Below are 24,198 nucleotides of genomic sequence, written 5' to 3' on the forward strand. Positions count from 1 at the left end.
TTTTTCTAGCCCTGATACATTATGAACTACAGTGTTGTCATTTAGTAAACTCTATACAGTTTTGTGTGCATTCCTGACCTCTACAGCCATAGCAAATGTTACAAGTTAGAAAACTGCTTGGTTGTCAGTCTGGCAATTAGAGTGTTCATCTCTTACCTTGAATGTTCAGAAATGTTGTGGCAATCTAATCCAGTGGTACAAATCTAAACTAAGTAGCTGTAGTTGTGTTCTTGAGTTCTTTAGCATTGTAGTAAGGAGGAGAATGTTCAAATAAAGCCCTTGGTTCTGTTCTGCCATTATACTGGGAGAGAAAGTAAATTCCTTTTAATGAGACTGATGTTTTTTCTGATCAGGAAAATCTAACACAACTTCAGGTGAAGCAAAATCAGGACCTGGGTATTAATGATTCCTCAGCTTTGTCCTTCCCACAAGCACTACTTAAAGAAAAGAATCAAGAAATTGATCACTTGAATGAGCAGATGAAGAGGCTCCAGCATGAGCTAGAGAATACTTTGGAGAATAAAGTAAGAGTACTTACTGTATGGTCATTGCTTTATTTTGAGGGAAGCAAGGTATATAGAATCTTATTGTAGATGAAATCTATTTGATAATTCTCTTAAGAAAGTAGAGAGTATTCTGAGTAGCTACCAGCTGAAGTGTGCAATTCTTCCTGCTCTGATTCAGTAAAAAGATGTAATTTAAACTCTATGTGCAATAATAATTCTGCCTACATACCGTAATATTCAGACCTTATCCTTTTGATCAGGTTGTGGAAGACCAAAAATCTGAAATTGAAGAACTCAGATCACTTGTCGAGCATCTTCGTGGTGACCAGGAAAGGCTGCGTAAGGACAAAGATGAAGAGGTAGAGCAACTCCATGGAGTAATTGAGAAGCTTCAAAAAGAGCTGGCACAGTTTGGACCAGTATGTCATGAAGTTAGTGACAACCAAGATGATTTTTATCAACTTGCATTGGGAAAGCCAGTGGAAAACCTTCAGAATGAGTTGAGGAAAGGACTGATAGATTGTCAGGATGGTATTGATCCAAACAGAAGAAATGCACTGCTACTCTCCAAAGTGAGAGAACTTCAGGAAGAACTAGAGCTTCTCTCAACTGCTAGAGAAGCTCTGCAGCAGCAACTGGAAGAGAAGGAAATGCAGTTCAAAATGGAAGTGGAAATTTTGGAGAAAAAATGCCAAAAACTACGAGAGTCATCAGAGCAGCACATTGCAGAGCTAACCTCTCTGAGAATACAGTACGATGAACTTCAGGAAAAGTACAGCCTTTTCCAAACACATTTTTCTCAGAGAGAGGTTGAAGCAAGGATGACTACTTCTCGCATTCCAGAACTTGAAGATACTGTGAGAGAAAGGGAAACAAATATTCTAGAGAAAGATATGCAAATGAAGGCAATGGCAGATCAAAAAGAAGCTGACACAACTGAGTTGCAGTACTTAACAAAAAAGGCAGCAGAGCTTCAAACTGAATTGGAAAAGAGAGATGCAAGTCAGGCTCAAGATGTTTATAGTCTTCAGTTAGAAGTTTCTAGACTTCATTTCCAGATGCAAGCACTGAATGAGAAAGAAGTAGCTTATCAGAGAGAAATCAATGAACTGCAAAGTAGCACGGCAAAACTGAAAGATCAAATCAAGGCATATGTGAAAGAGCTTGAAGCCTTAAAATTGGAAAGAGATGAACTTGTTTCATGCTTGGAGTCGTGCAAGCCAAAGGAGCAACATGATCATGAAGAGACTAACGTTCTCCAGCCATTCTGCTGGAGAGAAAGAAAAGGTGAAGCCCTTGAAAAAGGAACAGAGGAATTGGAAAAACTGGAAGCAAATGGTGATCAGTCATTTGCAGTACTGGCTTCCCCTCCTGATAAACTGGTATGTTGTTTGTTTTTTAATAGTGTTGTTTTTTTTTTAATAATATTATTTGGTTTTTTTAAACAATCCAATTTTATGTGTCATATAAAGCCCTACAGTTTATCCTTTTTAGTGCTGTAAGAATGGGTGAAGATGAATACTGTGGCATAAAAATGGCTGTGGTGAGTCAGTTGAAGGGTCTGTCTATCTTTGTGTAGTTTCTCCAGCAGTGGCTAGAGGTAGATGCCTGGAAGGTCTAAGAACAGGGCAAAGACATGTGGAAACCTAATCCAGTCAGTTTTTCTGAGCTGGATATAGTTTTGGGCATGGATCCTAAGGTATATATTGGGTGTAGGTGGCAAGGTTGTTGGCAGTGGGGGGAGCTGCAGGGGGGCCTCTATGAGAAAAGGCTGGGGCTGCTTCATGCTGGGCACAGCTGGTTCCACCGCAGGGCACCACTGAGCCTGTCAGCCATGTGCATGGCACTGCTGCAAAAACATATTTAAGAAAGGGCAAAATGCTGCACAGCCAGTGAAAAGTGAGGGGAAAAAAAGTGTGAGAAACAGCCCATGGAAGAGACCATGCTAGAGGAGATATTCACACTGCAAGGGAGGAGGTAGAGCAGTTTGGAATGAAGGAACAAAATGAGTCTGGGGAGAAAAGGTAGGGGTGGGGTGGGGAGCTGTTTCAGTGTTTGTCTTTGTTTCTTGCCATCCAACTCTATTTTAATGGCAATAAATTTTCCCCAAGTCAAGTCTGTTTTGCCTGTGAGAGTAATTTGTAGGTGATATCCCTGTCTTAATCTCTACCCATGAGCTCTTTCCATCTTATTTTCTCCCCCTGATCTGTTGAGGAGGGAGAGTGAGAGAGCGGCTGGGTGGGCATCTGGCAGCCAGCCAAGGTTAACCCACCCCGAGCTACTAGGACTATGTTTGCCATGGATTGTGGTTTAACCCCAGCCAGCAACTAAGCACCACGCAGCCACTCGCTCACCTTCTGGAGAGAATTGGAAGGAAAAAGGTGGAACTTGTGGGTTGAGATAAGAACAGTTTAATAGAAAAGAAAGGAAGAAAATAATAATGATAATAATAGTAATAAAATCACAATAATAATAATAGGATTGGAATATACTAAACAAGTAATGCACAATGTAATTGCTCACTAGTCACCAACTGATGCCCAGTTAGCTCCCGAGCAACGATTCCCCCCAGGCCAACTCACCCAGTTTATATACTGGGCATGACATCACATGGTATGGAATACCCCTTTGGCCAGTTTGGGTCAGCTGTCCTGGCTGTGTCTCGTCCCAACTTCTTGTGCCTTCCAGCCTGCTTGCCGGCTGGGCATGAGAAGCTGAAAAATCCTTGACTTAGTCTAAACACTGCTTAGCAACAACTGAAAACATCAGTGTGTTATCAACATTCTTCGCATACTGCATCCAAGACATAGCACTATACCAGCTACTAGAAAGAAAATTAACTCTATCCCAGCCAAAACCAGGACACCATGCTTTATGGCTGTCCTGGAGAACTACTTGAAAATTCTTTGTCATGTATCATATTTTTTAGAAATCTTTATTTGCTGTGACTCCCTCTTGTATTTACTCTGAATCTTTTCTAGAACCATTTGCTCCAGATAACCTAATGTGAACTTTTGGAAAGCAGTAAGACCCAGATGACCTGTTTTTCAGAGAGCTGTAGTTGTCTGTCATATGCCAACTTACTGTCTTTTAAGGCTGGCTTACAGAGGTGATAAGTGTTAGTAAGAGGGCTTATATGAAAAAAGTTTCTGAGTGCATAGGAAAGGAAAAAGGTTAGGTGTCAGACTCGTGTGGATTTTGGGGGTCCTGACTGGCATATGATATGGGTATAAAACCCAAGGTGGTTGACGTAAACTGTACTACTTGCCCCATTGTAGTGGGAAGGGAAGATGGCTTTTCAGCACCAAGTAGAAATTATGGTTTGTAGGTAGAATTATTGGATTTCCAAGTTAGGCAAAATAACTGTGCTTTAATGTTGGTATCGCTAATGGTAAAAACCTACTTGCAGCATTACTGTGATGTTACAGAATGTTTCATATTACTTTGCCATTTTACTTCATAGCCCAGCAATTAAAATAGGATGCAGTTCTTTGTTTTAAAACCTACTCAGTAATAACAGTGGGTTTTCATTAGGCTTTTGTCTGGTATCTTTAAGCTACACTGAAGTATTTAGGATGTATCTTATTTAAATTGTACTTGAATGCCATCTTTCCTTACTTAAAGAAATGATAGGATAATTACTATGTAAAATGACTTATGTTTATTTTTTAAGCAGAAATGAAGAGTGTAGCTATGCAAAACATGTGATCATTACTGGTGTTTGTAGCTTTATTTGCTTAGAAGTTCTAGTTTGGATCAGTGCCTTTTGCCTAGGTAATACTGTACATTCAGGGTCTGTCTCAGAAGTCCCGCAGAAAAAGGGATCAGGTGGGAATAGCGTTGAATGATCTATGCAGAACGATGTCCACCAGACCATTGAATGTGTGTATACAAGGCCACATCAGGGCTTAGCCACCTGACTTCCAGTGTAGTGGTCTACAGGACCATGTTGCTTATACAGATAGTGATTGTTAGATCCCTGTTTAAAGAACATAAATAACTGCCATAACCAAATACACTATGTACCAGATTCACTGGCTGTGCTTTTTATCTGTCTCTATAGGTCTCTTTCAAGTTGTAATAGCCACTTAGTAGTAGCAGTAATTCATGGAGATCAGTTACCAGCTTTCTGGTGGAAATCACATGCAGCAACACTGTCTTTCTCTTGTCCAGAGTAAGAGTACAGCTGCTTGATCTCTGCTTAGTAATGATTATTTGTTACAAGCTTACATTACCAGAATATGCTGTGTGAATTCCAGCCAACTCCCTTATTTATGCCATTTGTCATGTAAAATACATACACAGTGTCAGGTGCATGCACAACTTTTAAATCATAGTTACTGTAGATAAAATTTCAGAATGTGTGGAAAATACACAATCTATGTATGGCTCACGTAAAAAATATTTCTCCTTTGAACACAATGCAGGGAGAGTTGAAGGCTATGAACACTTCACAGAATGAAAAGTATTTAATTGTAAAGATGGCATCTCATAAAGAAGAACTTAATTCTGAATTAGGTTCAGCAAAAAAGGAGTTAGGATTCAGTGAAGAGAGAACTGGTAAAATTTTGAAGGATTTAAAGGTATGCTGGAATTCTGGGGGCAGTTAAATGATTTAAAAATAATTCTTCAAGTAGAAACTTAGATTCTGTGATGTTCAAGTTCATGTATATATGTCAGTATATGTATTTCCATGTTTAAGTGCTAAAGTTTTAAAGTAGGTTGAGGAGGGATGATCATCAAAGTTGGAGAATATATTGAGTCAAAGTAAGTAAACTACTGTGTCTTCAGGCATTCATTACGATAGACCTTTTCCTGTGAATCTAGCTCATCCCAGTATAAGGAAAAGTACAGTATTTGGTTTAGAGTATCAACTAACTGAGCAAGATAAGTGACCATGAGCCTGAGAGCTGGAAAGGGGGGAAAAATAACAATATTTGGGTACTTTTGTTCCAGTATGGATTAGCTAAATGCCACTATACAGAACATCTTCAGAGGAAAAGGAATGACTGCTGCTTCGAGTACCAAGACAGAAAACCCACGTGACATTAAGCAGTTCTTTACCTAACCCTGAATAGTGAATGAGAGTTGGTTCAAATTGTTAACATTGAAGAGCCGTTGTGTAATAGTGAACATAAACAAATGCAGCATTAATAGAGCAGCAAAGAACCCCCCTACAGTTATTCTTGGGTATAAAAGTGGAAACTGAAAATTGGGAAATGTATTAAAATGAAAGCTGGAGGAGCAGCTAAAAAGGTAAAGTACTTGCAGCTAGCACTAGGCTTAAAACAGGCTAGGACTCATCAGCTAAGATGGACGATCAACACAAAAGGATTAAGATGATGGTCTAAAATGAGAGAGAGGACAATTATTCACTGTATCTTACAATGTAAGAGGTATGGAGAATGAAATTAAATTTTCATGGTGGCAGGTTTAAAATAAATTAAAAGAAATATCCTTTCAAACAGTGCATCATTTAGGCTCTTAGCCACAGAATCTAAGAGGACAAAAGGGTAATTTTATCTTAAAATGACTTAGATGAAGTGATTGAAGGAAAAACCACCCAAGAACTGTCAAACAGAAAGATGTTGACTGTGTATGCAGCCTGGGATGTGTAGACCTTGGATTGCAGGGAGCTGGGCAGGTATGCTTTGCAAAAGCTCTGCTGTCTGGCAAGGTTCCTTTGCAGAAAGATTGTTCTAGTCCTGTTAAACGTTCCTCGGGATGATGGTTGTAAAAAGGGCAGCAAGGAGGGAAAACAGACCCCTCTTAAAGCAGTGGGTGGGCCAGCTTGGGAGCGGGCTTTGAGAGGATTCAGTGCCCGGGGCACTGGAGATGGAAAACGTAGAGGGAGCAAGACAGCCAGACCTTCTGTGTAAGTCATGGAGGCATTAGAAGAGAAGCTGCAGCTTGGCATGCTCAATATATGTTCTGGAGTCTTCCTCCCGCCACAGAAGAGGCACAACCTTTGCCATGAGCACACCTGTGCCTACTTTTTCCCTTAGGTGTTTCTATATTAATGGCATCAGTAAGCCCTGGAATTACAGTGAGTGGGGCAGAAGCCTTAGGGTTCCTTAATCACTTGGTGATGGCACACTGGATCCCTGAGGTTATAAGGATGACAGTAAAGGTATTTTCATGATGCAGTTCCGAGGTGTTCCATTTGGATGTCAGCCTCCAGGTGGAGTGAGTAACAGGTTTAGAGGGTGAAAGACAGAAAAAAGGTTTGACTTCTTGACTTCTGGAGCAAGCAGAAGTTAGCACTTGTTAGCACTTGGGACTTGTTGAAGCAGTGGCTCTGCAACAGCAGCCTTCCTGTGGTGTCTGTGACACACATCCTTGTTGAAAAGAGCGTTAAGGTGATAGAAAAGGAACAATAGCTTCAAGAGGCCTTGGGAAGGGAAGAAAGCTCTTTATATCCAAACACTGACTAAATGAGAGCCCTTGTAGCAAGGTAGGCAGGGATGTATCTGCATACTCGGTGGCACAGTATTGACATTATTCAGATGTCTCTGCAGTTTGAAGGTGGAAGTCTAGCCTTGGCCTCGTCAGTGACCATGCCCTCACACTATGGGAAAGATGCTGGAAAGGTTCTGTGGCCATTTGGATACTCAAGCCCTCAGGCTGGATGGACACCTGTTGTGTCTATGTTAGCTGTGTTTCCCTGTTGGCCTCTGTCAGAGGTGGTGTTTGGGTAGAAAGACTTCAGTCTGACCTAGTGTATCTGGTTTTACAGAGTCAGAGTTTGAGAAATGATCTGCAGTGTTGCTAATCAGCAGAGACCTAAGTCTGTTGTTTGGTGCTAGAACAAATAAAAAATAAAAATGGGTAGAGTACCCCTGTGGGAACAGGACACTAAAAGGTACAAGTATGGCCTTACCAAAATTTAGGATAAAGCACGTTGGTATGTACGGCTGCTGTGTGTCTCACATGATGGGACATGTGAATCCATGTTGCTCTTCCCTCCAGTGACTAGAAGTAGATTGTCGACAGTTTCTCCTGCATTGAAATGGCAGGCAAAGGAACCATCTGTAGACTTCTTAATAATTTTTTTCCTGGTGTCCTGGGTCAGGAATTAAGCTTTAAGATAGTTCAGGAGATTTGTCCAGTTAGGTAAAGCAACAGGTTTTGATTTGTATTTATTTGATAGTAGGAAGATTATCTACACAGCTACAAGGATTACCCTTTTTCCTGATCCATACAAAAGTCAGCTCTGCATAAATACATTTGCTTATTGCACAGATAATTATTTTTTTTTCCCTCCTGTTGATGATATGTGTGGTGGGTTGACCCTGGCTGGATACCAGGTGCCCACCAAAGCCGTTCTATCACTTGCCCTCCTCAGCTGGACAGGGGAGAGAAAATATAACAAAGAGCTTGTGGGTCGGGATAAGGACAGGAGAGATCACTCGCCAATTACCATCACAGGGAAAATGGACTCAGGTTGGGGAAAATTAACTCAATTTATTACAAATCAACCAGAGTAGGGTAATGAGAAATAAAACCAAATCTCAGAACACCTTCCCTCCACCCCTCCCTTCTTCCCAGGCACAACTTCACTCCCGGATTCTAGAGAATCCAACCCCCCCCAGCAGCACAGGGGGACGGGGATGGGGTTTACGGTCAGTTCATCACACGTTATCTCTGCCACTTCATCCTCCCTGGGGGGAGGGCTCATCACACTCCTCCCCAGCTCCAGCGTGGGGTCCCTCCCACGGGAGACAGTCCTCCACAAACTTCTCCAACGTGGGTCCTTCCCACGGGCTGCAGTTCTTCACAAACTGCTCCAGCGTGGGTCCTTTCCACAGCGTGCAGTCCTTCAGGAGCACACTGCTCCAGCATGGGTCCACAGCCGGGGTCACAAGTCCTGCCAGAAAACCTGCTCCGTGGGCTCCTCTCTCCACAGATCTGCAGGTCCTGCCAGGAGCCTGCTCCAGCACGGGGTTCCCACGGGGTCACAGCCTCCTTCGGGAACCTACCTGCTCCGGCATGGGGTCCTCCACAGGCTGCAGGTGGATATCTGCTCCACCGTGGACCTCCGTGGACCGCAGGGGGACAGCCTGCCTTCTTCACCATGGTCTTCACCACGGGCTGCAGGGGAATCTCTGCTCCGGCGCCTGGAGCATCTCCTCCCCCTCCTTCTTCACTGACCTTGGTGTCTGCAGGGTTGTTTCTCTTACATGTTCTCACTCCTCTCTCCAGCTGCCGTTTCTGTCTGTCCCAACTGTTTTTTCCTTCTTAAAAATGTTATCACAGAGGCGTTACCACTATCGCTGATTGGCTCGTCCTTGGCTGGTGGCGGGTCCGTCTTAGAGCCGGCTGGTATTGGCTCTCTCTCGGACACGGAGGAAGCTTCCAGCAGCTTCTTACAGAAGCCACCCCTGTAACCCCCCCGGCTACCAAAACCTTGCCACACAAAGCCAATACAGTATGCTTGTTAAAAGCCTGGTTAGCTGGCATATAAAATACGCTAAAATGTCAGATCATTTTTACATAAAACCTGGGAATAACAGTAGATAAGACTACTAAATCTGGGAAGATCTTTTTAAATGCATGTTTTTCAGTTTGTAAAATAATATTTAAATTCCATTAAATAATTAATATGTGTTATTTAATTGTAGGAAAAAGGTGAAGTTATGTTTGACTTGACAACTCACAATATAAATCCAAAAACTCAGATTAAGCAATCACAAGAAAATATTTTGACTCAGGAATTGGACATGATCAACAACTCTGAAGAGGAGCAAGATTTGAAAAAGCATTGCCAGCAAATGTTGGAAATTCATCAAACTCCTGATTCTCCAAAACACACTTTGAAAGACTTCCAGGATTTCATTGCAGGTATGGCTTCATGGGGCTCACCTGAGATTGTGAGAAAGCAAGATACAAGCATGGAACTTCAACCAGTGCTTCAGCTGACTCCCTTTTCGGAAGTTGAAAGCACAGATTTTGAACTGATGCACACCAGGTCATCCATTCAAGAAGATAATTCTGTATTGCTGGGATATTCTAACCTGTATGAAAATGACAGTGAGGAAGCAGCAGTGGGAGTAGATAGAAAATCCCCAGCTTTTTCTGAAAGCACCTACTCTATTGATGATGACCAAGATATGGAAAAGATTTTGGTAAGTGATATTTCATGTCTGATTTCATTCTAATTAAACAAGACTGCTCAGCTGTGTCCCCCTCGGATCATTGTTGGGCCATTGGCTCCAAGTAGTAGAAACTTACACACGGAGAGGGGTAGGTCCAGTAACATTTTGGACACACAATTGTTAGTTCATCTCTCACTGTTGTATGGCGGAGCAAATTATGGTCCGTATTAAAACACTGTTTACCACTGCTTGTCACAATTGAAAACAGTCTTCCAAAATCTAAAACTGAGCGATAAGCTGCTTACAGCAGGCTTTGCGTCCTGCATGTCTATACGCTGCTAATGTGGTGTCATTGCTTTTGTGCTCTCAGAAGATTTGTTGAGAGGACTCTTCAAATCCTGGTACTTTTGCAGTGGTGCTACATGGAAGTAACTGATGAATTTGTGATAATACTTTATGTGCAAGTAATTGAGCTAAAACCTGTAAAACTTTTTTGCTACCATGGTACTCAGTTTACTGTAACAGTTCTCCACTTACGAATATCTGTTATTGAGCATTAGAAGAGACTGTTTCCAAATTAGAGAAGAGAGGTTTTTCTTTTTAATGGAAATATTTTGTATATTTGTATCTGTATCATTTCACAGGAAGATAAAGTCTGTACTTCAGAAAATTAATCGTTGGTTGTATATTTTTGTGCCTTGAATGACCGTTAATTATAAATGCATATCTGTTTCTTAAGACTATTGAAAGGGAGAAAAAATGAGATAGAATGGGTTCCAAAGAGCACCAATGTGGCATTCATTGTGGTATTTGCCATCTCTAACACCATGATCAAGTAGGCATTTGCTAAAATCTGCACTAGTAACAAAAGTTGTTATAAATGCAGAATAGTCTACAGCTGGATTCAGAAAACTAAACTAATGTGAAAAATTATTTCCAAGCAGATAAGAGAAGCTGATAATCTGACTTTAACCCCTTCTGATTTACAAGATGATGTAAGATCAAGAGCATCTGCCATAGATGTGATGAGCGATGGATATGGCAGCAGTGAGTTTAACTTTGTACATTCCTTTCACCTTTTGTTAACTTCAGTATAAAAATGTTATAATGTTTCCACTTTCTCCCATTTGCTTTTAATGTAGATCTTTTATTTGAAAGCTATGCCTTTCTCAGCTGGTTCTTTGTTTAGTAAGACTTGTATATTTGTGCTAGTGGAAGTCTGCTTTTACCTTTTCATCTTTATATACTGAAAAAAAGGCATGGGATTTTAGTGAGTCCCAACTTAACTACAAGACTTTCTCCCATGCTAAAGGCAATGTACAACCTTTTTACTTGTTTAAGTTAGTTGAGATCTCAACCAGCTAACTTCAGCTGACCCTGCATTCATACTAGCAGAAGAAATCATGGTTATTTTGCAAGCAGTTATGCTGGTTTGAAGTTCTTTTCATCTTTGTAACACTTGTGGGGGTGGGGGGCTATCTCTTTCTTCAGATACCAGCTCAAATTTGGCAGCAAAACTAAAGCAGGAGCTACAGACATCAGACCACCTAGATGCTAGTTTCATGGCTTATCTGCGGTATCGTGGACTATTTCCAGATATTATGGAATCAAAGAGAGAAAAGGAAATACTTTCACCACAGCTGAAGGTAATATATGATTAATATAAACTTACCAGCAAATTAAAACTGAAACAGCAAAAATGAACTACTGATATAAAATAGTTAGCTGCTCCCTTTACACTGTAAACTGTTCTGCAATGGTTTGAACTTCAAGTTGATTATGGTTCTTGAGTAATTTTTGCATCTTTCCTGTGACAAATTTACTGACATTTGTCTCGCTTGTACTTGCTAGAATTGAAAAAATTTTGCTAGGACAGCACTGATGATGTTCCGGAATGTGGTGGTACAAGGACTGATTGATCTGATGTATGGGTTTGTCTTGGAGGCTTTACAGAAAGCTGTTTCATAAATAAGCGTAGCTAGCTGACATTGTGCTCTCCTGCCTATTCTTATCATTGTGATATGATGGAGACCTGTGTAAACACCACTGCAAGGTGTGGAGGGATCTTTCAGGGTCAGTTCAAGGAGCATTAAGAATATACAGTAGACTGAGCAGCGATTGCTTCTTCTAGTCAGTAAGGCAAGTTTAAGAAAGTATATGCCTGGGACTCTGGTTTGGTGCTGCAGCTGAGTAAGCTCTCAGGCATTCCAGGAATTCCAGCAGGTGTAAGGGAGAAATTCAGTGCTCCAAATCATCTCATCTATGAGGCTGGTGAGAAGTACATGGGTAAGTGCAGTAGGCTACAGGGAGTTCGAATACTAGAAGAAACTTGAGTAATAAGAAACTGGAAGAAATATACTTCCTAGAAGGTGAACGCTGCCTCCTAAAATGTTTAGCAGATTCTTCCAGCTTGCTCAGCAAAATGAAGGAACATCTGTGCAATGAAGGAAGGCTATGCAAGGGGATGGTAAGCCTGAATTCAAACTCAAGCTGACACAAGTAACTCATGAGATGGAGACTGGACCTTCATCTCTCCTCAAGGCAGAAAGAAGAACCTTCCCCCATTCTCTGAAGTGCACCTTCATAACAGACATGATGCTCTGGGGTTGGACAATGAAGAGCATGTTGAGTAAACTGACATGATCCAAGAAAAGAAACCATGCAAAGTTGAAGCAACCAATTGCATTAGAACCAATGCCACCAGAAAAGCATGTGAAATATTAGCAATTGGAGATTCCTTAGTAAGAGGCACTGAAGCACCCATTTTTCATCCAGACAATTTCTTTAGAGAAGTTTGCTGCTGTCATGGTTTAACCCCAGCGAGCAGCTAAACACCACACAGCTGCTCACTCACTGCCCTTCCTCCTGCAGTGGGATGGGGGAGGAAATCAGGAAAAGAAGTAAAACTTGTGGGTTGAGATAAGAATGGTTTAATAGAACAGAAAAGAAGAAACTAATAATGATAATAATAGCACTAATAAAATGACAACAGTAATAATAAAAGGACTGGAATATACAAATGATGCACAGTGCAGTTGCTCACCACCTGCTGATCGATGCCCAGTTAGTCCCCGAGCAGTGATCCCCCCGCCCCTACCCCCCCAGTTTATATACTGGGCATGACATCACATGGCATGGAATACCCCTTTGGCTACTTTGGGTCAGCTGCCCTGGCTGTGTCCTCTCCCAGCTTCTTGTGTCTCTCCAGCCTGCTTGCTAGCTTCTCATGCCCAGCCGAAAAATCCTTGACTTTAGTCTAAACACTACTTAGCAACAACTGAAAACATCAGTGTGTTATCAACATTCTTCTCATACCTAACTCACAACCAGCACTGTACCAGCTACTAGGAAGACAATTAACTATCCCAGCTGAAACCAGGACAGCTGCCTACCAGGTGCTTGTATTCGTGACATCACTGAAAGGCTGCCAAGCCTGGTGAACCCTACAGATTATTGTCTGCTCCATGTAAAGTCTAACAATACTGTAACAAAGCAATTTGGAACCATCAAAAGAGACTATATATCCCTCTGATGAATGTTAAAAGGATTGGGATCACAGGTGGTATTCTCCTCTATCCTCCCAGTCAGAGGAAGGGGTCCAGGAGGGAGGACATGAACAGGTGAATGCCTGGCTGTGTAGCTGATGCTGTACTAAAGGTTTTGGTTTCTGTGATCATGGATGTACATTTGAGAAGCTGCATCTGTTGGGAGCTGATGGAATTCACCTGACCAAGTGGGACAAGAGTGTCTTTACCAATAAGCTGGCCAAACCTATAAGGAGAGCTTTAAATTAGACTTGGCGGAAGAAGAGGATGGAGTTTTGAGCAACAGAGAAGAGCCAGGGGCTGCTGATGTATTAGGAACCAACAGGGAAGCACCTATGAAATGCCTCAAAGAAACTGGGCCTTGTTCCTCCAAAAAGGTGACACAGTTGACAACCCAAGTGAAGTGCCTCTATACCAATGTACATATAGCATGGGTAACAAACAGGAGGAGTTGGGAGTCACAGTGCAGCTGGAAAGCTACAGTCTAATTGCTATCACTGAAACTTAGTGGGACAAATCACACAATTGGAGTGATGCAATTGACAGTTATAAACTGTTCAGAAGAGACAGGTAAGGAAGGAGAAACAGCTGTTTCTCTCTCTCTAAAAAAAAAAATTATAAAGGATTAATAGTACAGAGCAGTCTTTGAAAAACAGTAGAGTCAGGATGCAACCTTTCAGTTGTTTAAGGGATTTGTGGATGGGACTCCCTGGGAAACTGCCCTCAGGGATGAAGGAGCAGAACAGAGCTGGCAGCTATCTAAGGACATCTTTCCTAGGGTGCCAGAGCTTTTGGTTCCCATGTGTAAGAAATCAGGCAAGGAAGGCAGGAAACAAGCATGGCTGGGTAAGGACCCCCTGATCGAACTGAATTGTAAGAAGGAAATGCGCAGGCAGTGGAACCAGGGATATGTAACCTGGGAAGAATATAGGGACACTGCCTGGATGTGTAGGAATGGGATCTGGAAAGCTAAGGCACAATTGGAGGGGAATTTGGCAAGGAATATATGCAAGTTTGTAGATGACACCAAGCTGAGTGGTGCAGTTGATTCACCTGAGGGAAGGGATGCCATCCAGAGGCACCTGGACAGGCTGGAGGAATGGGCCCATGTGAACCTCATGAGGTTCAACAAGGCCAAGTGCAAGGTTGTCGTGGTTTCAACCCAGCCGGTAACAAAGGACCACGCGGCCGCTCGCTCACTCCTCCCGCCCCCCTCCGGTGGGATGGGGGGGAAGACGGAGGAGAGAAAAAAAACAAACCTGGAACCTCGAGGGTTGAGATAAAGGCAGTTTACTGGAACAACACAAAGAAATTGCAACAACAACAACGGTACTAATGAAAAAGTATACAAAAAGTGATGCACAGTGCAACTGCTCACCACCCAGGACCCGACGGTCTGCCACTTCCCCCACCGAAAAGAAAAGCCCACCCCCCGGCCCGCTCCCCCTTTATATACTGAGCATGATGTCACATGGTATGGAATAGCTCCTTGGCCAGTTCAGGTCAGCTGCCCCGGCTATGCCCCCCACCTCCCAGGTTCCTGTAAAAATTAACTCTATCCCAGCTGAACCCAGGACATTATCCACCCCTTATTCTATACCATCTACATCATGCCCAGATCTTACATTTTCCAATCGACCACTACCACTTCCTTGTCTTATATATATAAGTATATGGACTTGCGTCCGTCCCCGTCGTCCCCCCGCACACACACACACACGCGAATGGTATTCCTTTAGCGTATGGGCTATTCCTCTAATGTGTCCATTGATTTTATTTAGTCCATGACTTTGGGGCTCCATCTGTTGTAACAGTTCTTCAGGATAAGAGAGATGGTGTGAGATGGTGGGTCGTTGTATGCTGCCTCTGGAACTTGTGGCTAGTACATTTGGTGCAACTCACGCCCTTGTTCTGCAGGTCGAGGATGTTGATCTTGAGGAAATTGCTGGGTGTCAGTTCAAGTTCTGTCGCTGTTGTACTTGGCTTAGTTTCAAAGTCCATCCCGCAGTCATTTGGGTAATTCTTACAGTAATACCCTTGATATGGCATATAGACACTATAGATACAATGACATGCATTGGCAGGGTATTTAGCAGTTAGGTATCATACAGCCCAATTCACTGGCTATTCTCTCCCAAAATCAAATCTCCCTGAGGTACACATCGAACTTCCCCATCCTTCTGCATCACCCACCAGGTGTACCCAGGTCCCTGAGCAAAAACAACCCCTTGAATGGGTTTGCCTCTGCTTGAGGGAGGACTAACCCAGACTGTCTTTCCTAACATACTCCTCATGCGCACTACAGGGACTTTATCCCCTTCTACAGTATGTGGAAGTCTTGGTTGGGCGGGGCCAGCCCGATTGGCGGATCCTCTAGTATTAACTAACCAGGTGGCTTTTGTTAAATGTGTATCCCAATGTTTGAAAGTCCCACCCCCCATCGCTCTCAATGTAGTTTTCAGCAGTCCGTTGTATCGTTCGATTTTTCCGGAGGCCGGTGCGTGATAAGGGATGTGATATACCCACTCAATGCCGTGTTCTTTGGCCCAGGTGTCTACGAGGTTGTTTCGGAAGTGAGTCCCGTTGTCCGACTCGATTCTTTCTGGGGTGCCGTGTTGCCATAAAATTTTCTCTTCAAGGCCCAGGATAGTGTTCTGGGCAGTGGCATGGGACACAGGGTATGTTTCCAGCCATCCAGTGGTTGCTTCCACCATTGTAAGCACATGGCACTTGCCTTGGCGTGTTCGTGGGAGTGTGAGACAGTCAATCTGCCAGGCCTCCCACTGTTTATATTTCAGCCATCGCCCCCCATGCGACAGGGGTTTTTGCCGCTTGGCTTGCTTAATTGCGGCACATGTTTCACATTCGTGGATGACCTGTGCGATAGTGTCCATGGTCAAGTCCACCCCTCGATCTCGAGCCCATCTATATGTTGCATCTCTCCCCTGATGGCCTGAGGTATCGTGGGCCCACCGAGCCATAAATAGCTCACCCCTACGTTGCCAGTCCAGGTCCACCTGAGACACTTCAATCTTGGCGGCCTGATCTGCCTGCTGATTGTTTTGATGTTCTTCAGTGGCCCGACTCTTGGGTACATGAGCATCTACATGACGTACTTTTACCACTAGCTTCTCTATCCGAACAGCGATATCTTGCCACAGTGCGGCAGCCCAAATGGGTTTACCTCTGCGTTGCCAGTTGCCCTTCTTCCATTGCTGTAGCCACCCCCATAGGGCATTTGCCACCATCCATGAGTCAGTATAGAGATAGAGCACTGGCCACTTTTCTCTTTCAGCAATATCTAATGCTAGCTGGATGGCTTTCACCTCCGCAAACTGACTCGATTCACCTTCTCCTTCAGCAGTTTCTGCAACTAGTCGTGTAGGACTCCATACAGCAGCCTTCCACCTCCGATGTTTTCCCACGATGCGACAGGACCCATCAGTGAACAGGGCATATTGCCTCTCATTTTCTGGCAGTTTATTATACAGCGGGGCCTCTTCAGCCCGTGTCACCTCCTCCTCTGGCAACATTCCAAAGTCTTTGTCTTCTGGCCAGTCCGTGATCACTTCTAAAATTCCTGGGCGACTGGGGTTTCCTATGCGAGCCCGTTGTGTGATCAGTGCAATCCACTTACTCCACGTGGCATCAGTCGCGTGATGTGTAGAGGAAACTTTCCCTTTGAACATCCAGCCCAGCACTGGCAGTCGGGGTGCTAAGAAGAGCTGTGTTTCAGTACCAACCACTTCTGAAGCGGCTCGAACTCCTTCATATGCTGCCAATATCTCTTTTTCAGTTGGAGTATAGCGAGCCTCAGATCCTCGATATCCCCGACTCCAAAACCCCAGGGGTCGGCCTCGGGTCTCTCCAGGTGCTTTCTGCCAAAGGCTCCAGGTAGGGCCATTCTCCCCAGCTGCAGTGTAGAGCACATTTTTAACATCTGGTCCTGTCCGGACTGGCCCAAGAGCTACTGCATGAACAATCTCCCGCTTAATTTGTTCAAAGGCTTGTCGTTGCTCAGGCCCCCATTTAAAATCGTTCTTCTTCCGGGTAACTTGGTAGAGAGGACTTACAATTTGACTGTAATTTGGAATATGCATTCTCCAAAAGCCCACAACACCTAAGAAAGCCTGTGTTTCCTTTTTATTAGTCGGTGAGGACATAGCTGCTATTTTGTTGATCACGTCCGCAGGGATCTGACGACGCCCGTCTTGCCATTTTACTCCTAAGAACTGGATCTCCTGCGCAGGTCCCTTGACCTTACTTTCTTTTATGGCAAAGCCAGCCTTCAAAAGGATTTGGATTATTTTCTTCCCTTTCTCAAAAACTTCTTCTGCCGTGCTGCCCCATATGATGATGTCATCAATATATTGCAGGTGCTCTGGAGCTTCACCTTTTTCTAGTGCAGTCTGGATCAGTCCATGGCAAATAGTGGGGCTGTGTTTCCACCCCTGGGGCAGTCGATTCCAGGTGTACTGGACACCCCTCCAAGTGAAAGCAAACTGTGGCCTGCACTCCGCTGCCAAAGGAATGGAGAAAAATGCATTAGCAATGTCAATTGTGGCATACCACTTAGCTGTCTTTGATTCCAGTTCATATTGAAGCTCTAACATATCTGGCACAGCAGCGCTCAGCGGTGGCGTGACTTCATTCAGCCCACGATAATCTACTGTTAGTCTCCAATCCCCATTAGATTTCCGCACGGGCCATATGGGACTATTAAAGGGTGAGTGAGTCTTGCTGATCACTCCTTGGCTCTCCAGTTGGCAAATCAGCTTATGGATGGGGATCAGGGAGTCTCGGTTGGTGCGATATTGCCGCCGGTGCACCGTCGTGGTAGCAATTGGCACCTGTTGTTCTTCAACCTTCAGCAACCCCACAACCGAAGGGTCCTGGGAGAGACCAGGCAGGGTAGACAGCTGTTCAATCTCCTCCGTCTCCAATGCAGCTATACCAAAGGCCCAACGGTACCCTTTTGGGTCCTTGAAATACCCCCTTCTGAGATAATCTATACCAAGGATGCACGGGGCCTCTGGGCCAGTTGCAATGGGGTGTTTATGCCACTCATTCCCGGTTAGACTCATTTCGGCTTCCAATACGGTTAGCTCTTGGGATCCCCCTGTCACACCAGAGATACAGATGGGTTCTGCCCCTTTATAACTTGATGGCATTAGGGTACATTGTGCACCAGTGTCTACTAGAGCCTTATATTCCTGTGGGTCTGACGTGCCAGGCCATCGAATCCACACTGTCCAGTAGACTCGGTTGTCCCTCTCCTCCACCTGGCTGGAGGCAGGGCCCCTCTAATCCTGGTTAGAATATCTGTTACCCACTTTTTGCACATGTGAATCAGAAGTCCCTTCAAGAGGATCAGAAATGAGATCGGCCCATCTACTGCGCCCGGGGGACTGCTCACGGGAAACTGGAGCAGCAGTTTTCCAAGAAGAATCTTCTTTTCTGGTTGCTTTTTCTCGCAACTCCCGTACCCGTGAATCCAAGACTGAGGTAGGTTTTCCATCCCACTTCCTCATGTCCTCTCCATGGTCACGCAGGTAAAACCACAGGTTAGCCCGTCGTGTGTACTTTCTCTCTCCTCTCTCTTGGGCAGAGGAACACTTACTCCCAATAACTGCAATGCGGGCCTGTACAGGTGAGGAGGAGGACATATCCACTTTGAATTGCTGGAACTCTCGGGACAATTCCTCTACAGCTGAGACACAGGCCCGTAGGGAGGAAGAGAGACTTCCTTCATATTGCCGGAGTTGGACAGCCAATTCATCCACCGTTTGTCCATAGCCTTCTTTCCAGGACATTACTGCCAATGAGTTGGCATAGGTTGGTGGTGCACTTCGTAGAAACTTCCGCCACATCGGTTGTGTGCATTGGACTTCATCTGGATCTGTGGGTGACTGCGCATTTTCTGGATCATTATAAATCACCTCCAGCACGGCTAATTCCCTCAGGTACTGGATACCTCTCTCCATGGTGGTCCACTTGCCTTGGTGACATGTAACTTCATCCCTGAAAGGGTATCTTTCCTTTACACCTAACAGAAGTCGCCTCCAGAGGCTGAGGACTTGTGTTTTTCTCCCAATCGCCTTGTCGATACCCCCTTCTCTAGACAGAGATCCCAACTGCTTGGCTTCCTTACCCTCTAATTCCACACTACTAGCCCCATTATCCCAGCATCGGAGCAGCCAGGTAACAATGTGCTCACCTGGGTGGCGGCTAAAATCTTTTCGCATGTCACGCAACTCACTCAGGGATAGAGATCGGGTAATTATTTCAGGTTCTGCCTCTTCCTCCTGTTCTCGCGATGACCCTGGTTCATCTTCATCTCTCACTGAGCGAACTGATTTCTTTGTGTGTTTCTTTTTCTGTACAGGGGCAACTGATACTGGCACAGGTTGGTTCTCTGGTTTAGTGGCAGTATCTGTCACCGGGGTAGGGGCAGCCATGGTACCTGTTGTCGTGGTAGGGGCGGCCACGGTGCATGTTGTCGGGGTTCGGGCAGCCACGGTGCATGTTGTCGGGGTTGGGGCAGCCACGGTGCATGTTGTCTTGTTTTCCATCTTTTCCCCCTTTTCCCCCTGGGGGTGCTGCATAGTATCAAGCAGGGTTTGGTAGATACCGGCCAGGGCCCAGCACAGTGTAGTGAGTTGTGTGTCTCTGGGATAGCCACAGCATTTTCCTTTCAAAAATTCTATCACTTCATGAGGGTTCTGCAGTTGTTCGGGAGTGAACTTCCAAGTCACTGGAGGTGAGAAGTTCTCTAGATACCTGCCCACATCCTCCCACACGCCGTGCCACCCATGAATATCCAGCTTTGGGACAGATCTCTGGGTGGTACTCTTAAAGAGCCTCTTTGTAGCCCTAGACAAGACCTGAAACATAGTCAGGAGGCATAGCACTAACAGCACACAGGCTTGCGCATCCCAAGGATATTCAAAATTCTCGAAAACTGTTGTAATTAGTTGGAAAGAGAAAAGGGAGGGGAACGGATGGGGGGAAGTATTCCCCCCTGACTTCCCCATGGGTTGGGTGTAATTACCAATAAAATCCGACAGAAGGTGCCCAAAGTCTGGAAATGATATCACTGCCTCATACAGATAACAGCTTAACCTCATGACCAGTGATGTAATCATTTCACAAGTCGACATTGCCCAGTACAGCAAAATGATAATCCCAATCACTCTCCCAGAGATGAGATACGCAACTACAGGCAATACATAAAGCATATAAGAACTTACAAAACGCCACCATGTAAACAGCTGAATCAACATTGTGACTAACATCTATTTATCTAGTATAAGAAATGCGTATGACAAATTTGTTTCAACACGCTCTGGCCAGATCTGTCGTTATCTCAACCCTTCGTGCCCCACGTTGGGCGCCAAAAAGGACTGTCGTGGTTTCAACCCAGCCGGTAACAAAGGACCACGCGGCCGCTCGCTCACTCCTCCTGCCCCCCTCCGGTGGGATGGGGGGGAAGACGGAGGAGAGAAAAAAAACAAACCTGGAACCTCGAGGGTTGAGATAAAGGCAGTTTACTGGAACAACACAAAGAAATTGCAACAACAACAACGGTACTAATGAAAAAGTATACAAAAAGTGATGCACAGTGCAACTGCTCACCACCTGGGACCCGACGGTCTGCCACTTCCCCCACCGAAAAGAAAAGCCCACCCCCCGGCCCGCTCCCCCTTTATATACTGAGCATGATGTCACATGGTATGGAATAGCTCCTTGGCCAGTTCAGGTCAGCTGCCCCGGCTATGCCCCCCACCTCCCAGGTTCCTGTAAAAATTAACTCTATCCCAGCTGAACCCAGGACAAAGGTCTTGCACCTGGGTCAGGGCAAGCCAGATATCAACACAGGCTGGGCGATGGAGGCATTGAGAGCAGCCCTGCCAGGAAGGACTTGGGTGTACTGGTGGATGAAAAGCTGGACATGAACCAGCAATGTGCACTTGTAGCCTAGAAGGCCAACTGTATCCTGGGCTGCATCCAAAGCAGAGTGGCCAGCAGGTCAAGGGAGCAGGTTCAGCCCCTCTACTCTGCTCTGGTGAGACCCCACCTGCAGTACTGCATCCAGCTCTGGGGTCCTCAGCACAGGAAAGACATGGACCTGCTGGAGTGGGCCCAGAGGAGGCCACAAAAACAGTCAAAGGGATGGAACACCTCTCCTATGGAGAGAGGCTGAGGAAGTTGGGGTTGTTCAGCCTGGAGAAGAGAAGGCTCCAGGGAGACCTTATTGTGGCCTTTCAGTATATAAAAGAGGGTTATAAAAAAGATGGAGAGGGGCTTTTTACCAGGGCCTGCAGTGCCAAGAGAAGGAGCAACAGTTTTAAACTGAAGGAGGGTAGATTTAGATTGGACATAAGTAAGACATTCTTTACGATGAGGGTGGTGAGACACTGGAACAGGTTGCCCAGAGAAGCTGTGGATGCCCCATCCCTGGAAGTGTTCAGAATTAGGTTGGATGAGGCTTTGAGCAACCTGATGTAATGAAAGATGTCCCCATGCCTGTGGCAGGGGGGTTTGAGATGATCTTTAAAGGTCCCTTCCAACCCAAACTATTCTGTGATTCTGTATCTAAAAAAATTAATAATTCTCAAAAGCATAGTTTCATAGGCTTCATGGAAGAGGTGAATTTCATTTTATCTTAAGACAGAGGATTTTTTAATTTAGTTTCTTTTGTGGCTCATCAGTCTAGATTTTACTGGCTGCAAGATCTGAGTGCATGTTCCAGTACTGAATGTTTAGTTTGAACATTTTACTGTGCTTCTGTTGTTAATATTTACTAAAGGTTTTCATCGTGTGTCATTGGTTATGAAGTTACCGCTATTTTGTTTCCAGTGACAGAAAAGCAACTCAAGTTGGTTCAAAAGTTAAGTCACTCAAAAAAGTTCAAAGAAAGAATACCAAGAGTTAAAGAAAAGTACTCCATATTGTTGTTGTCGAAGTGAGTAGCAATGAGAAACAGCTCTGCATCGAGGCTGGGATATTTTTTTGATGAGATGTATGTAGAAAAGGACTTAAATCTAGTGACCTTCCTTGAAAAGAAACCAGGAAACATCTGTGCATGATGTAATAGTTTGTGAACAGGGAATTTATTTAAAAGAGATTATTTTGCCTGACAATGTCAGAGGAAACAATTTCCACTGTGTAAGTTATTAAGACTGATTATTTTGGGAGATGTTATTTGTACATAATCTGCTAAATTAAGCCAAGGTTGTCTAAACACGTAATTCAGTTTTCTGGCATCACTGGGGTTTAGTAACATGGCTTCAGACTTGATGGAATTTAATTTATTGCCAGAAAAGTTAGCTAAATAGTTTAGAAACAGCAAAGGTAAAATACAGTCCTTTGGCTTAATTGTATATTAGTATATTGATGTACACAGCAATAAGATGTGCTGGCTGAGGCTGCCATTTGTACTTAACCTTGTGAATGCAGTAATTAAGAATACAGTGGCTGCTGTATTCTTAAATATTGACCTCAGTTGTTAGGAGATAAAAATTCTTAGGTAACTCTTGGCTCACTCTATGTGTGTGTATGTGTATATGTGTATTCTTAGTTTATTAAGCTTACCAAGTAGCAGGGCAGACCTGCATGCCTTTATCTGTATCACAGCCTTGGACAGCTGCTGCCTTCTTTTTATTGTCTAGTGCTGTTCTATCCTACTCTCACACTGTCAGGATGCTGATGTCTCTTTCCTAATATTATGCCTTTTTTTTTTTTTTTTTTTTTTTCCTTCTCAGACTGTGCTGAAGATGGTGTATGAGGAGAGCCGCAAAATACTGGCTTTGTCAGAATGTCCCTTTAGTTTTAGGGAGCTGAAAAATGTTCATCAGACCAGAGCAGCAATGGAGGGATGGCAGAAGGAGGGCTTAGCCTTGCTGGATGCTATACAGTCGCTGAAAGATTACCTAAGCAAGGTGGCAGATAGAGGAGATAAGGTATGACAATAAAAATACCCTTTAAAGCAAGGTAACCTGTTTTTTAGATATATAGAAATGTATATTGTTATGTAGCTAGTGTGTGTGTGTGTGTGTATGTGTATATATATGTATGAGGAGCAAGGGACTCTTTCCTTTCTGAGATTTGAACAGGCCTCTTTAAACACCTTTGGTCTGCTTAAATTAAAAGATAGGTATACTCTTACACAGTAGTGATATGAAAGACAGTGGGTTAGAGATTGAGAGAAATGCCATTTTAAAAAAATAAATATTATTTTTAACAGGAATTTTCAGGTATTGCTGCTGACTGGAGAGGAGAACTTCTGCAAGCAGTACAGAGTGTGTTTGAGAAGGAGAGAAATGTGTTGCAAATTGACTTGAAGTCTCACTTCTCCAATCCTGGGTCTGGTGATGAAGGTTCGTTAGTGGAAAAACTGGAGTATATCATGAAACAACAAGTAAGAAATCATCTTAAAGTGTTATGCTTATAAATCACTTCTTTTATTCCCTCATATTTTTTAAGGTTTTTCCAGTTTTATTACTTCCATTGTTAAATCTTATCTTGTGTGTTAATCCAGATTGTGTGGGATCAGTAGGTTTTTATAGTCTGTGTTTTGGTACCATTTTTTTCAAACTTTGTATGTTGTGTTACAAAACCTATTGGTTATTTTAGCTGGCATACAGAAGGATTGTGATAGCATAAAGGAAATGTCTGATGAAAAGGGAAGGAGGGGAAGAATTCTATCTAGAGCTTCACAGACCTCTCTTGCAAAGGGTATACATTGAGCTAACTCTGAATCTGGGATTTTTTGCTGATAATATTTAGTTTTTACGTTCCGAGCAGATGGTTTGTAGTAACTATTATGTATAAACTATTATTAATACCTATTATTCTATTTGGAAGCTAGTGATGTGGGGTTTTTCTTTGTTACTTAATGTTAACTTAATGCTAACTTAAGTAACTTAATGTTACTTAATGTTAATATGAAGCATGAACTTAGTCACTTGAAGTGCCTCTGTATAAAACTTGTACTGCAAGGGTTTCTCTAGGGTTTATTTTTGTAGAAAATATGGGAATAGCCTTGTAGAT

General features: G+C 43.7%; 1 protein-coding gene across 11 annotated transcripts in view; it reads left to right on the plus strand.

Annotated features, from left to right (window-relative positions):
* The window catches only part of PCNT (pericentrin), a 108,434-nt gene that overhangs the window by 64,491 nt on the left and 19,745 nt on the right, over positions 1 to 24,198 (plus strand). For 7 of the 11 annotated variants that reach the window (XM_069782264.1, XM_069782265.1, XM_069782266.1 and 4 more), the window contains 7 exons: positions 354 to 524; positions 767 to 1,888; positions 9,128 to 9,631; positions 10,543 to 10,648; positions 11,093 to 11,247; positions 22,911 to 23,108; positions 23,393 to 23,566. In XM_069782264.1, the coding sequence (XP_069638365.1) occupies positions 354 to 524; positions 767 to 1,888; positions 9,128 to 9,631; positions 10,543 to 10,648; positions 11,093 to 11,247; positions 22,911 to 23,108; positions 23,393 to 23,566 (2,430 nt within the window). Of the gene's footprint in view, positions 1 to 353; positions 525 to 766; positions 1,889 to 4,933; positions 5,090 to 9,127; positions 9,632 to 10,542; positions 10,649 to 11,092; positions 11,248 to 22,910; positions 23,109 to 23,392; positions 23,567 to 24,198 lie in introns of all 11 variants that reach the window. The other 4 variants (XM_069782258.1, XM_069782255.1, XM_069782257.1 and 1 more) reach the window with 2 other exon arrangements.

Source organism: Haliaeetus albicilla, chromosome 4 (assembly GCF_947461875.1).
Source record: "Haliaeetus albicilla chromosome 4, bHalAlb1.1, whole genome shotgun sequence".
NCBI lineage: Eukaryota > Metazoa > Chordata > Aves > Accipitriformes > Accipitridae > Haliaeetus > Haliaeetus albicilla.